This window comes from Caretta caretta, chromosome 2 (genome assembly GCF_965140235.1).
Source record: "Caretta caretta isolate rCarCar2 chromosome 2, rCarCar1.hap1, whole genome shotgun sequence".
Taxonomy (NCBI): Eukaryota; Metazoa; Chordata; order Testudines; family Cheloniidae; genus Caretta; species Caretta caretta.
The window spans coordinates 66,458,235-66,472,749 of NC_134207.1; the positions used below are offsets into that span (position 1 = coordinate 66,458,235).

A 14,515-nucleotide genomic window follows, 5' to 3' on the forward strand; every position below is an offset into this window, starting at 1 on the left:
GCTGTAGCCCCAGCTTGAACATCTACACTGCAATTCTTAACCCTGCCTCCCGAGCCCCCTGCTGGCCTACCCAGGCTCCCAGACTCCATGCTGTGGGTATTTCCTGGCAGCGAAGAGGTTCCCTGGGTGACTTGCCCAAGGCCACCCAGGAAGCCTGTGGCAGAGTCAGGAACAGAAACCCCAGAGCTCCTGGGTCCCAGTTAAGTGCTTCCCCACCCTCCTTTTTGCTGCTCCCTGCCCCCTGCTTTAACTCCTTCTCCACCCCGCCCTATCCCGGCTCCTCTCCTTCCCCTCAGGGCAGGGCAGCCGCGCTGTGCTGAGGAGGCACCATAGTAACTGGCAGGCGGTCGGGCGGCGGCCGGGGGGTGCTGCAGCAGCGCCCCCTCTCGGCACTCCCCAGCCCCGTCCTGGGCAGCCGCGAATGGCTCTGCGCTCGCGAGCCCCTTTGTGTGAAACACACTCGGAGCCGCGACTCTGGAAGCGGCGCACACGGTGTCCCTCTCCTCCTCCCGGCGAGCAGCACGGGGCAGCCATTCCAGGGCCAGCCCAGCAGAGCGCCTCCGCCTCGCCCCCCCGCGCCTCACGGGTGTGCACTAGCTTTCCCCCTTCTCCAAGGTGGAGAAACGAAAATCCCCCTCCCCCCAACACTCACACACTGATAGAGATTTAAAAAAAAAAAAAAAAAAAAAAGAGAGAGAGAGGCGAGAGAGAGAGAGAGAGAGAGAGAGGAAAGGAAACAACTCAGAGAATCCAATAGAGAGCGAAATCTACACCCAGGGCTAGCGACCAGTGCATGTGTGTGCAGGGAAAACAATACTCTAAGTTACCTGCCCTGCTCTAGGAGAAGAAGGAGGGTTTGCTGCTGGTTCTCTTCCAGACATCTGCAGACTGGTGCTTTTTTGGAAGAGTTTTTTCTCTCTCTTTCTTTACAAACCACCAACGGATGTGAGGCAAGGAAGGTGTTTCTTTTTCTCCTAAACTCAGGCACCTCTTGCTGATTCTTCTCAACCTGCTTGGGGTTTTTGTTGTTGTTGTTTGTTGTGTTTTTTTTTTTTTTGCACGAACGTTAAGTAAAAAAAGGGGGGGAAAAGAGGAAAGGAGTTTGCTTGATGTTTTAGTGAAATGGACGTAAGATTTTATTCACCACCTCCACCACCACAGCCTGCTGCCACTCCTGATACCCCTTGTCTGGGACCTTCTCCCTGCCTGGACCCCTACTATTGCAACAAGGTGACTTGTGTTTTGTTTTATTTGAGGTGCTTTATCTGTGGTGTTGTTTTGCTGTGCGTAAATGGGAGCTAAATCTTGGCAGGCTGCACACTGAGTTAACCTCTCAAGCAAAGGCAGCCACACCAAAGCCATTCTTGCGGGGTGGGAGTTGTTCGAGGGGGGCGATGTGCTTGTAAAATGTTATATTTTAGGCAAATTCTGGGTGTTTTCCAAACATCCTGATGGTGCAGGAAAGTGAGAGCGTTTTCTCTGATACCTCGCTTCTTGCTGGGAATCTACCCGTGTGTGTATCTATTTCTCTCTCTCTCTCTCTAGTGGAATGACTAAAATAAAATCCCAGAATAGTTTGGAGGCGGACGGGGTGTGTTGGGAGGTGGGGGAGGAGAGGATTTTTCATAACCTCTTCCCCAAACTGGAAGTCTAAGTAGCTATTCTGTACATTTCTTTCTGAGAAACAGCGTGGAAAAAGGATGTCCTTGTGGGATATTTAACTGAACAGGTAACTCTGTCTTCTATACCCCTCTCCCCCACCAAACAAACAAAGTCTCTCCATTTGTTTTTCCCAAGTCAAAACATAATGGGAAGCTATGTGCGAACCCTCCAGTTCATGTGTCAAGGCTCACGAAAAGCCTGTACTTAGCAATCTGTGATGACGGGACCACGCTTTTTATTTTGTGTACAGAATTAAATGGGTGGTGACAAGTTTGTTCTGAACAGAACATCGACTTTGTTCTGGCTCTGCAACTGCGTTATTAATTCCTCCGTAACTTGATTAAATGACTGTAAATAGGGTTATGTCTCTAAAGAGAGAAGTTTACAACAAGAGCCCGGGAGAAGGAGGGATTGCAAAGCAGGCTAGTGTTATTTACAAAAGACCCAAGCATTGGGTTTTCTTGTACTCGTTTTGCGGCTGTGATTCAGGATCACTTCGCGATCCGTCTGCCTATGAACAAGAGACCAGGGATATTTTCATTATTACTGTCTCAGTGGTGTGAGCCAGCTGCTATTTTATGCACGATCCGCACTTTCTTTGCTGTTGTGGAATGGGCTTTGCCCACGAATAAAACGCTAGCCATAGGAAATAATCAGGAAGTGCAAGTTACCTAAAAGCACTTCTTGAGCACACCCCCTCCAGGGGAGAAAGCTGGGAACAAGCACTTACCGGAAGATTTGTTTAAACCTGTGTGTTTTAGGCTTTTGTTTAAAATCTGTCTTGGGAGGTTGTTGTTGCAGACTGTAGCAGATGTTTATGCAATGCAAACTCTGCTGCTGGTAGTGTATGTAGTCAGCAAGGAGACTTGCTTGCTGTTTGGTATTTCTTTCAGAGGGTTCTGTGCCTGCTAATTGCCACCCAACCCTTGCAACACGCCCTAGGAGAAGGGGGAGATGCCCAATGCAGAGGAGCAGTACTCTCAGTTTAACTCGTTTGAAAACACTACTGTGTTTTCTGCTTGTCCATTGTCATGGTGGGTTCACAAATCACACCACATGTCATAGATATTTAGGGCTGTCCCCTTCACTCCTGGCAACTGCATAGACTCAGTGATAAAAAATAAACAATAAAGTCAGATATAATCTGTTTAGAAGCAGTGTTTGCAGCATTATGATGAAGCCCCCCTCAGTTTTCAGGAAGGGTTTCTAGCATAATCTAACCTACCATTCGCAACATAAAGGACCAAATTCATCCTTGGTGTAACTCTCCTATAGTCAATGGAGTTAGAGAATTCAGGGTTAAATCAGGTCCCTTGTGACTGATCCCTAAGGAAGTTTCAAAAGAGATCCGAGAGCAACATTTTTTAGCAATGTTTAAGTAACCACGGTTTTCAGTGTCTGTGCAGGCTGCCCTATAGATCAGGAGAAGTTTGGGAGAAGAGTGAACTTTGGGGGTGGATGGGATGGGGGTGGGTGCGAGGCAGCTGCGTGCAGGAGAATATACGTGGTACACTTTAAATGTGTTCATAGCGATCATTGTGATACTGCTTTTGGTCTCTGACTTGCCATATTCAGTATTTTCTCTCTTTTATTGTAAATTGTAACCTTCAAGTTCTGGAAAGTAAAGAATGTGGTAGAATTAATGACATATGCACCAGAGTGTCTGAAGACCCATTTGGCAATGAAACTGGACAAACGTTATTAAACCTATCAGTGATTTAAAGCTTCAAAAAGAAGGTAATGACTTGAATACACATTTCACTCATCATTCTTGAGGAAGTGGGCCAGATTTAATTTAAAAGTTAAATGCTTTGGAAAATCAGGAATTACTTTAATATATTAAATCATTTTCCAATTAAGTGCTTTAAATCATTTTTGGTTGGTTGCACTGCAAATCGAATAAATTAATTTAGAAAGTCGTTTTCAGTTTTTTTTTTTTTTTTTTTACTAGCTGGTTGAAGCTTCTTTTAAGTCATGCCATGTATGAAGGAGCAAACTGTTATTTTTAAATGCAAATGAGGCACTCATTCTGTAGAGAAGTTGTAACTCTTCTATTTAACTTAGCCTGGACTGATAATGGACTTTAAAAATGCACAGTCATAAGACATAATTTTTATGCTTGGAGAAGACTTACAAAGAATATTTCATATAAGATACCTTCTACAGCATGAACATGCCTCTATCAAACATCTTTGCCACTGATTATTGATTATATTAAATAGACTGAATAGGTTTGCTAGGCCCTTGAGAGGCATGCATTTACTGAACATTTTATTTTCAACCTCTTCCCTCAGTTCCTCTACCCAGCATGATTAACATTGCTGTGAAAACTTATCTGCCCTGATCTAAACACTTAGTTGCTTTAAAAATATTCATCCGTCACTCATTTTCATTCATGTGTTTTCAGTGGCTTGAAGGAGGTTCCTAGAACTTGTTTTCAGAAAGTTTGGTGGACTATTTACAGCTGATATCTAAAAGCAAAGGGTATCATTTGCTGGAGTGTGATGGATCCATATTCCAGAGTAGAATGATAGACTAGTTTTGTTTGATGTTGTTTACCTTGGGCTAAATCCTGGAATCCTCATTCTGGACAGGATCCTGCTCTCTTAGAAATAATGGAAGTTTTGTTTGAATAATGATTGCAGGGTTTGGCCCGTTATCTGTGGGTTGTTTTCGGTAAAAATTAAAGATTGTTTGATTAACTTTATTCTGTGACATATTTACTTTAATTAAATGGCTGCTAATTTAGGTACATTGCCCAGATAGTCAGGGACTTCAAAGTTTTATAAGTGATCTGTTAACATACATTTTATTAACGATCAGATAATTGTTTTAGGCTTTTAATTATGCAGTCCACATATACATATGTATTTTGGGTATCTGTAGTCAGAATGAATCACTCTTGGTGGCTTCTTAAAAGAAAATGCAATAATGTAGATCATACAGTCCCATCTTTCTGCTCAACTGCGTTTCAGGTGGCAGTCTTTGTTTCAAAAGACTGCTTAGATCTTTGTTTTATAAACTTAGGCACAAATGTTTAGAACATTATTTTAACATTCCTTTATTTACTGTAAATGCACATTTTGCTTTGCATATCTTGCAATGCAGACTTTTCCTTGTTTCTCTCACATAACCCATGGAAGGAGAAAAGTGAAAGAACAATGCAAACAATGTTGGTTATGGCAACTGTGTGAGGTATCTCTTATACAAACAGACAGACTGGATGGTATGCTGCTGTATATAGGTCAGCCTTTAAAATAACATAGTGGACATACAGATTTAGACTTGAGGTAATACTGTTCATCTCTTGAAACTTGAAGCATAACTGCATTTCAGACATTTATGGGCTAATAAGAACAGTTTATTTAATTGACGTCTGTTTTAAGTAACATCATATCTCTTAATTTAATTTAATGTTACAAAAATAAATTATGTTTAATAAGCATACTGCATGAATTCAGTAGTAAAATATTGTCTGGGTTTTGTACTATTTGAAGATGTCAGATCATCAGTTTAAATATATACCTACCCAGTAATAATATTCCTTCTTCTTTCCTCATTGTATTGCCATCTCCAAAGACTGTTTCCACAAGTATTACAAGAAGAGTTGAAACATTTTCATGTCTTCAACTTTATGGTGTTTTCATGTGTTAAGTATCTGCTCACATAAGGATCAGTAATATAATTATATTTTGACACTGCTGATGACAGAGATGCTGACCCCTGCCAACAGTAGGAGAGAAAATAATGGTCTTTACTGCTCCTAATAGTTAGCCTTGCAGAATTATGCACTGGATTCTAGTCTAGCTAGTTCAGAAATAAAGAAGCCTACAACTCATCCACTCTTTATACACTGGTAGTTGTTAATGCAATGAAAAAATGTAGCCTGATGACAGAGAAATAATGTAGCTGTTTAAAAAATAAGAGGAACCCCCCCCTCAAACCCGCCCCTGCAAAAATCAAAGATTAAACAAAATGAAAAAGCTGTATAACACTGAAGTGAAAAAACGTGGGTAATATTTTGTAAACAGATAAGAGTTTTGTTAGTGACTTGACTTAAATGGAGCTGAAGTATTTTAGAATATTTTACATTTTCAGGTCTAACTACAACACGGATATTCCTCTTTACAAAATGTCCCAGAGTGTATCTTTCCAAGGTCTACTTTTTCTGATGGCTCACTATGCATACATTCTTTTGCTGATATTCCTAAATGCTGGGATCTCCAGAGAGAGCTCTAAAACTAGAATTGTGTATCAGTATTTTTGAGGGATTTTAGGGTATCACGTAACAGTAGATGATTCAATTAAATCTTTATGTTGAGTAGGGTATATTTTTTCTTTCCCCTGAACAACTTTGGTAACTTAGTGCATGATGGTCATACCTGATATTTGTTAGTGCTTTTTAGAGAAAAGATTAAACTGTCACATTAATGTTTTCATTGGTTGTTGATTTTTGCAAGCTTTCAAGCCTTATAATAGATTTCAGAAAAATGTCACATATTAAGAAGTTGAATGAACTTCTCTTAGATTAGACCCTAGTTCCTAGTATGAAGTCCCAGAGATACAAGCAAACATCAAATACGACTGCTTAGATTCCAGTGTTTCGGAAAATATGTGATCCTGATTTTCATGGAATATAGGAATTACTATATACATGGGCTTTTGAGAAAACTTTTCGCTGCCATATTTTAAAATCGTAATATTCGTGATAATTCTAGATTTTCCTATTTTGTAGAACATTTTTACATCTTTGAAAGGTAACATTTTATTGTTCCATTAGAAAATGGATTTCAGCTTTGCAACACTGCCTTTAAAATAGCTGTTGTGAGGTCTATGGACAAAAAGCTAAACCAGTACACTGCTGGGTATGCTAAATTAGGAGTACAGCGTTTCATTCAAATTAAAACATAGCTAATGTCACTATCCACCATAAAGACTCAGGGCTTGATCCTATGAGAAAATTAGTACTCAACTCCCATTGACTTCAGTGGAAGTTAACTCAGCACTTTCATGAGGAGCTTGCACCCTGCAGTTCCTAGAAGCCTGCAAAGCTTTCCTTTTGTTTTTCTTAAATCAGGATTTTCCTTTACATAGTGTCACATGAAAATGGACAGTTTTTAGTTTTCCATTTTTATATTGTGCTCTTCAAACGAAGTGAATGTCATACTCATGATAGGCAATAGACCAACATTTCTGGAGACTGAGATCCCAAATTGAGAGCAGACACGACAGAGCATGGATAGTGGTAGCAAAAGCTTTCCCCTGTGCTTTGGCAATGTGACTCAGTATTAACCACTTGTAGTGGTGAGTGTGTGGTCTCTGGGTCCATTCAATTCTTGGTCTGTGAAATTGACAATCATGACAATTAGTGGCAGTTATATTTATTTTTGTGAAGTGGACACATGTTTTGTGAACAACTAGCATAGGCTGTAAACACTAAAATGCTCAGTTTAAATCTGGCCTAATCGATTTAAACATTTTGGTGGCATTGGTGCTGGTGTTATACAACCTATGTACCAATTTTCTGTCCAAGGAGTAATTTCTCATTAAAAAGGCTGAGTTATAAAGTACTCAAAAATGTGGTTTATAATGGAAGTGCCAACAGAGTGTTAATTATAGCAGCACTTACATAATACTTTAAGACATGGAATTCACATTAACCTGAATGAGATTTTCTTGGTCATAACACTTTCCCCTACAGCATTCAGTTTGAAAATGGCAACATGGTAATACACTATACTTAGATACTGATTGTGTAGCATCAGCAACAACAGTAACAAAACTGCTTTTCATAATGGCCATTGCTAAGAAGCAAAATTCTTTTCAGCTTAGTTTGTTTTCCAGGATTGGCTTTCTTCGGTGTTTTTTTTACAGTTTTACATTGATAAGCCAACAGTTTGACTGAAAATCAAAAGCTAAACTCTTATTTTGAGTTAAATCTTCAAAATTAAATTGTTTACTACAAAGGTCATGATACTGTTGTTATTTTTAATATTTATGCTTGTGGTGTTCTCTCTCCTGTGATCTTTTATACAGTATATTTTATTTTTAGTTTGTGTTTTATATGGCTGTACTGATACATGTATTTAATCTTTCATTTGCAATACAAACATATATCTAAGCAGTTTTCTTCAACTATTTTGTTAATGTTTCTTGCTGGGCTGTCAGCAGATTTGAGATAGATCCAAATAGCATAGTTTCCTCCCAAGAAACATACTGCCTTCCAAGTCACAAAACACACCTGAGTTTCATGAACATCTGATAAATCCAGGTTAGTGAAAATGTTAGATTGTCATAGCATTCACATCCTTGCCTGTTAGCTCATCATGCTATTTTTGATTGGTGGAGATTGTTTTTTCAAAAATACAGAAACTAAACACAGAAATGGAGCTTCTTTGATAGTGCTTTTGTCTCCTAATGTTATTCTAGACCTTTGTGTGGTCTTAAAGGTTCCAAGAGAGCTACAGCTGCTATTAAATTTGCTATAGTAAGGAAATCCATAATGGGGCCCAGTCCTGTGTTCCTTATTGGAGAAGAACTCCCACTGAAATCAGAATGTGTTAACAAGGAAGCTAGTTAGAAGGAGGAATGTGATGGATACCACATGAAGGTGAAGATCTATCTGGACAATTATTACAGGAGAAGGGAAAGGGTGTGTGTGTGTATGTATGTATGTGTATATATATATATATATTCTTTATAAATAAAAGAAATTAAATGATTATAGGTCATCTTTTTGGTTGGAATGTCATACAGGATTTGTGTCTGTATATAACAGAAAATATTTATTCCTTATGTATATATCACATTTATATCATCCTGAAATAGTAATAAATAATACAAAGGCAGAAAATAATAGTAAAATGGAAGATAACCTTTCAAAAAAAAGTATATTTTCTCATTTGGCAGATGCAGTTATGAACATTAGTCATAGAAACCTGCAGATAGTAGAAGCTTAATATCAAAGCTAATGATTTATTCTATGTTAATGACTTTCTGCTAGGGCATAAAAGACTATTCATAATGGACTCTCAGTGCTGTGTTCATTTGCTAAGGCTAATGGGATAATCTTTCCCAAAATTAAGCTTTCTGAAGTAAAGTATGATGTTACTTTTTCAAGTTAACTCTTGAAAATGTATTACAAAACTAATCTTTTAAGAATTGCTTTTAATATTAATAGAAAATATATATTAAATAAACAGGTTTCTTCATTAACAGTTTTACTGAATTTATGTTTTATTTTATTTCTCAAGATTAATATTCATGAAGTAGAGTTGTTAATACTTTGATAGTTTGATCTTAGTTGAATCAGGTCTTTGAGACATAGTTGTTTTGGTAGATTGTATGAATATAGCAAAAAACCCTTTTTCTTAAGATTGCTAGCCAATGATTTGCAAAATGGTAGTAAAACTCTTAGTTTTGCATTGGTAAGGTTTTAAATTCATGTTTACAATTAGTTTATAACCAACATATTTCAGTAAGAGATAATTTGCCTCCTAAAGTTCACATAATGTGCTAATCATGTCTAGTGGTTAATAAAGGCCTCCTATCTCACTCCCCTGATGGCTATAAAAGGCTATTATGTTCATGGCAGCAGTTCAGGTACAGCTGCTGTGTGTTAATAATGCATCATTGTCCCTCTAATAAACACAGCAAAGGTCAGCACCCCCAGCCACCTAAAACACCTATTCTCTTTCCAAAATATTTATTAACACCTTAAAAGCATTTATATTCATTTCAGTTAGCCTGATATCAGTTAATGGCCCTCTAGAAACTTATATGTTAAAAGTTTTGCAGCCTAAACAGTGTTGTGGAAAAATTAATAGATATTCATGTTAATCTTTCCTCATAAACATTTTTTTTCCATTTCAGCAATCTGTGGTTGCTTTAATTTAGGATTAGTATTACTATGGTCACCTTTACAGTTAACTTGACGTGTTGTTTATGCCAGTTTTCCCTCAGTTAGCTTGATTGTACTCTGAAAAGAAGCATTTTTTCAGCAGCCAGGACCCCTTGAAGAAAACATTATGAAGTGTGAAAAAACGGTGCGTGTAATATATATGTACATACACCCCCTCCCGCACTTACTTTATTCAGAGTCCATATATATGTTATGTTAGCAACCTATTTATTTCCCTTTTGGCATAAAATGCAGTATTCATAAAGAGCTTAAAATTTATTTTCTGTAGACAAAGAACAAGTTCACATGGAATTTCCATTTTGCCAGGGAAACATCCAAATCAATAGACCAGCGCTTATCTGCATTAAAATTAGGTATACTGTAATTTATGGGCACAGTGCTATTGTATTTCTCTTGTATAGCCTCAAATATTCTTCAAGGAAACCCTGGATATGTCGTCCCAGAGAGAAGCAAAAGTGTTAACTGAACAAAATCTCATTTTCTCATCTTGTACTGTTGTCTTTTGGTTTCTGTTACTCATTTTGAAAACCTTATACTTTTTTCCTATATGATTTTCAGACAAATGCTCAAAAAGCAGAGAAATTTAACTACATATTTGTCATCAAGAGAAATGAAAAAAAGCCTAACTAGCTGAAGGGTTTCTATTTTGTGTAGCACAGTCTACAATGGTACATTTTGTCATGCTTTAAATATATAATACATACAATAAAATATGTACTGGCGCAGTTGTGATGTATGTAGTGTCTGGCTCCTCTGCTATTGTTTGTAGTCTTTATGGTTGTCATACATTGTTCTTTGCACATCATACCCTTACAGCAAAATTTGACACAATTTCTAGCTTTCAGTCCTGCACCATTTTCATTGCACAATATACATGAGTTTGACAGGGTGTGTTGAGGACAACTCTGGCAAGCAATTGATATTTTGAAGTGGCAAGCGTTTCAGCAGCTGCCTGCTTGTGAAAAAGGAATGATAAGATATACTGTATTGTTAGTTTCAAGCAAAGCATTAAGGTTTAAGCTCTGTAAAAATGTACGCATTATTCGTCAGTGGTGAAGCAAGCCTTTTATGTTTTTTAGAGCTTAGCTCTCTGGCTGATGTGAACTAGAATGACATTGGTTTAATGGTCAGTAAATGAATAGGAGTACTTTGAATTTGAACTGCTGCCAATTTTGCACCAACAAAGAGACTGACAAAAAGATTTTATGTGAAATGCAAAGCACAAGCAATGTTTTTTGGGAGGGGGGGTGGTTGAGTAGAAAAACCCAACAGAAATATTATTAACCCAGCCTTGTAATGATTCTAAAATTGTTAAAACACATCCTTTTTACATGACTCATGAGCTACAAATCTAAGCTGTTTCATCTAATGTTCTTTAAAACCTGTTGTATCCATGTAGTCTTTTAGAATATATTCATATGGAATTTACAGTGTGTTTTTCTAAATACCACACTGTACCCTGAAGGCCTGTTGGCAGAACATCAGAGTTGTCCACTGCTGGAGTTCCCAAGTCTCTCTCTATCTGGTAGTGGGAAATTGTAGTTTAATCAGTTATGGCACTTTCAGTGTGTAACATTCATTAGTAAGGCAATTTGTCATGACTGTTAATAGTCAGGATGCATCTGCTTTCTCTTCAGTTAGAGAGCATGATAAGTAAGAAGGAAAATATTTCAGTATCTGATATTAACTTGTTTCAGAATTGTAGTCCAAGGTTAATTGCTCAAAACACACACAGCAGCAGATTAACAAGCACAGTATATTCATTTTTACTGTGCCCTGCTTTTATAGATTTATGACTTTAAAGTATACTAAAGCTATTGTGAGGTATACATTCTTTGATTAGGTACTAAACAGTAACTAAGTTATAGCCATGACATCTTCAGTGTTCATTTGAAAAGATTCTACGTATATAATATTGTCTAGAGAGACTCATGAATGAAAATGTAGGCTCACGCAGTAGTTCTGAAATACTAATAATAGGTTCACATAAGCTGTGAATGTTTACTATGTTATTTTAGCTGGATAATTTTGGTAACTGGATGGTGACTTCCCAACTTTAATTTGTGATCAGACAACTTAAAATGTTGAAAAGATTAGCTGCTAGTGCATAACAAACAGGTCAAAATGTCCTCTTTTCCCCAATAAACTGCCTTGTAATCATTGTTCTAAATGTAAAAGGTTAAATTGTTCCTTACAGTCCAAAGGTTAGTTTTTTTTCACATATCTGATAACTCTGATGTATTACATAATATCATAGCTTAGTATACAAAAGCTTTTTGACATATTTTCATTTTTAATGAAAAACCCCAAAATGTTGAACATAATGATTTCTTTAGAAACTCAACCCAATCTTGGTAAAATCTATTCTTGCTGGTAACAAAAGCTGTTACTGTTTAAGTCCCTGTTCAGCAGTTAGTTGGTACGCTTCACTGAATGTTGTCAAAAAGGCTTTTCTCTTGATTGACAACCCTGTAGGAATGTGAATGGAGATTTTAATTGCATATCATGTGTGTATATCAGAGTGAGCGGATTCACTGACTCTGCTTAGCTCCATATCTCTACAGGTCAGCCATGCCAAAAATACTTTTTTAAAATAAGTAATTGATATATTTTCCCAAGAAGGGGGAAAAGGTGTGTGCAACTGAGTGAATTACAAAGCAAAATACTTCTGTGGTTGTAAAACTTTTTCATCTGAAAAAAATGTGTTCAATCAGTTTTTAGAATGTTTTAACAAAAATTAAGATGTATTTTTGATTATGTAAATTCATTTCAATTTTAAGTTGGCCAAAGACTGCCACAACATATTTTTCTTCTGGCATTTGCTAAAAGAAGTATGTTTATCTTTCAACTTTCTATTTTTTGGAAGAGTACTTTGAACAAAATTAGTTTTAAAAAATAAAGCCAGTGGAAAAATTGACTGTGCTGGACAGCCCTTCAGTAACTTGCACCTTTACAGAAGACATGAGGAAACTGTGGTTTTTTGTACATGTGAATAGTGACGGTTTCTTATACATATTGGGGCTCGTCCAGTCTTTATTTGGGCAAAACTCTCACTGATTTCAGGGGGAGATTTGCTTGAGTAAGGACTGTAGGAACACATCACTTAATGGTCTGACTGCAAAATGGTATTTTCCCATCGATTTCAATGGGAGGATTGGGCCCTAAATGCTGATTTTTTTTTTAAAGTAAACAGTGTGGTGTTGTAAGAGGACATTGAGAAATACACTTAAACATTTTCCATAATGAAACAAGAGCTCAGCTAAAAATAGAGAAGCGAAAAGTTCATTATGACAAACAGAAATGTTTCATCTATCATGTTGTGATATCTTAAACCTGATTCTCATTTTCTTTTTAAACCAAAACCCACCAATAAAACACCACCAATTGTATTTTTAAATAAGCTGTTTTAAAATATGAACACAGAAAGAAACAAAGTGGCACGGCAGCTTTAGGGAACTTTCAGTGGAACTCATGTTCTGCTCACAGTGGTATGTACAGACCCTTTATGTGGTTTCACTGCTTTAGGAAGAACCCTGGGAAGGAATTGTGACTTAGTCAGCAGTTCCCATCCTAGTTCCTCCTTGCTCTGAGAATGAAAGTACTCCCTTATTTATGTCTCCTTACTTCCTTGTGTAGGGCCATATTACATTTGAACACGTTGGCTGTGTGTGACTGTATACAGTGTGGGGATGAAGGGTGTAAATAATTCATAGATTTTTAAGGCCCGAAGGGACCTTTAGATCATCTGGTCTGACCTCTTGTATAACAGGCCATAGAACATCATCCAGTTACTCCGATTTTAAGCCTAAACTTGTGGATCCTTGATTCTGTGCTCTTGTGCATCCATTCTGTGCACCAAATGAGCCAGGGGTCTTGTGGGAAGAACAGGATGTGATTGTGTAATTAAAACTGTATTAATAGTGCATGAGCACAAGGGGGCAGAATTAAGGTTTTCAGGCAAGTTAAATCTGGCATTTCCTGAGTTTTGAGTACTTCATTTCTCAATCTGAACAACTTACTTTTAATGTGGCTTTTTGGTATGTGATTGAGGGTATGTCCACATTGCAGTGTAAACCCAGGGTTTAAACTCAGGCTCAAGCCTATCACCCCTTCTGTCTACACACAAATCATACTCACCCAGCTCTTGGACCCAGGGGCCCAGGACACCAGGAGGGTGGAGGGTCTGAGCCTGAGTCAAGCTGGTACCCAGGGTTCAAACCCTATTGCTTTGCAGTGTAGATGGAGCCCTACTGGAATTGTGCTCTGGAAGTCTGCTGAAAGTATTTAACAGTCCCATGGGCCAACTTTCTTTGTTCTTGGGACAATCAAGTTTTCCCACACTGTACCATGAACAAAGGGTTAGAGCGGCCACATTTTGGGAGTACTCTAGGAAGTCTGGGATTTGGGTGATTGGACTCAGGCTCACAAAATGCAGTGTAGATGTTGGAGCCTTAGTCTGGGAGCTGAGGTTCAACCATTCCTAATGTGGAGTAACAAATGAGTGTTGACACTCAAGCCCTAGGTTAACAAACCCAGGGTCTGCTACCTTTGAGTTCTACTAACCCTGAGCTTACATTGCAGTGTAGAAATACTTCAAAGATGACATTCTATCCATTCCCATCATGCATCATTAACAGGGTTTGATCTGTGAACCTCTTTGACATTGCAGCTCAGACTGCAACTACTTGACCTACAGGCCTAACTGTATTAGCTGGTAGCTCAAGGAGGGGATAGGCTTCTGGTGCCATGTTTTGGGTCCCGGAAAGTGGTTAGGTGGGTTTGCACCAATTCTTCATCATTCCTTTCCACTACAGCTGCTCTTGCAGCTCCCATTGTAGGGTCTGCTGCTGCTTTGGTTGCACAAGGGCCCAACTTAAGGATATTTATATTTAGTTATTGTTTTGGCATGTTGCCAGAATTTTCCTGAGGAAC

At 38.0% G+C, this 14,515-nt stretch overlaps 1 protein-coding gene across 5 annotated transcripts in view; it reads left to right on the forward strand.

Annotated features, from left to right (window-relative positions):
- Window positions 1-480: 480 nt before the first annotated feature.
- The window catches only part of TOX (thymocyte selection associated high mobility group box), a 276,879-nt gene continuing 262,844 nt past the window's right edge, over window positions 481-14,515 (forward strand). Inside the window, exons 1-2 of one of the 5 annotated variants that reach the window (XM_048840748.2) lie at window positions 1,155-1,230; window positions 1,689-1,729. Coding sequence is in view for 2 of the 5 variants with exons in the window: in XM_048840750.2 (XP_048696707.1) it covers window positions 1,123-1,230 (108 nt within the window). In the remaining 3 variants the exon portion in view is untranslated. Of the gene's footprint in view, window positions 1,231-1,688; window positions 1,730-3,233; window positions 3,400-14,515 lie in introns of those variants that run through there. The other 4 variants (XM_048840750.2, XM_048840746.2, XM_048840747.2 and 1 more) reach the window with 4 other exon arrangements.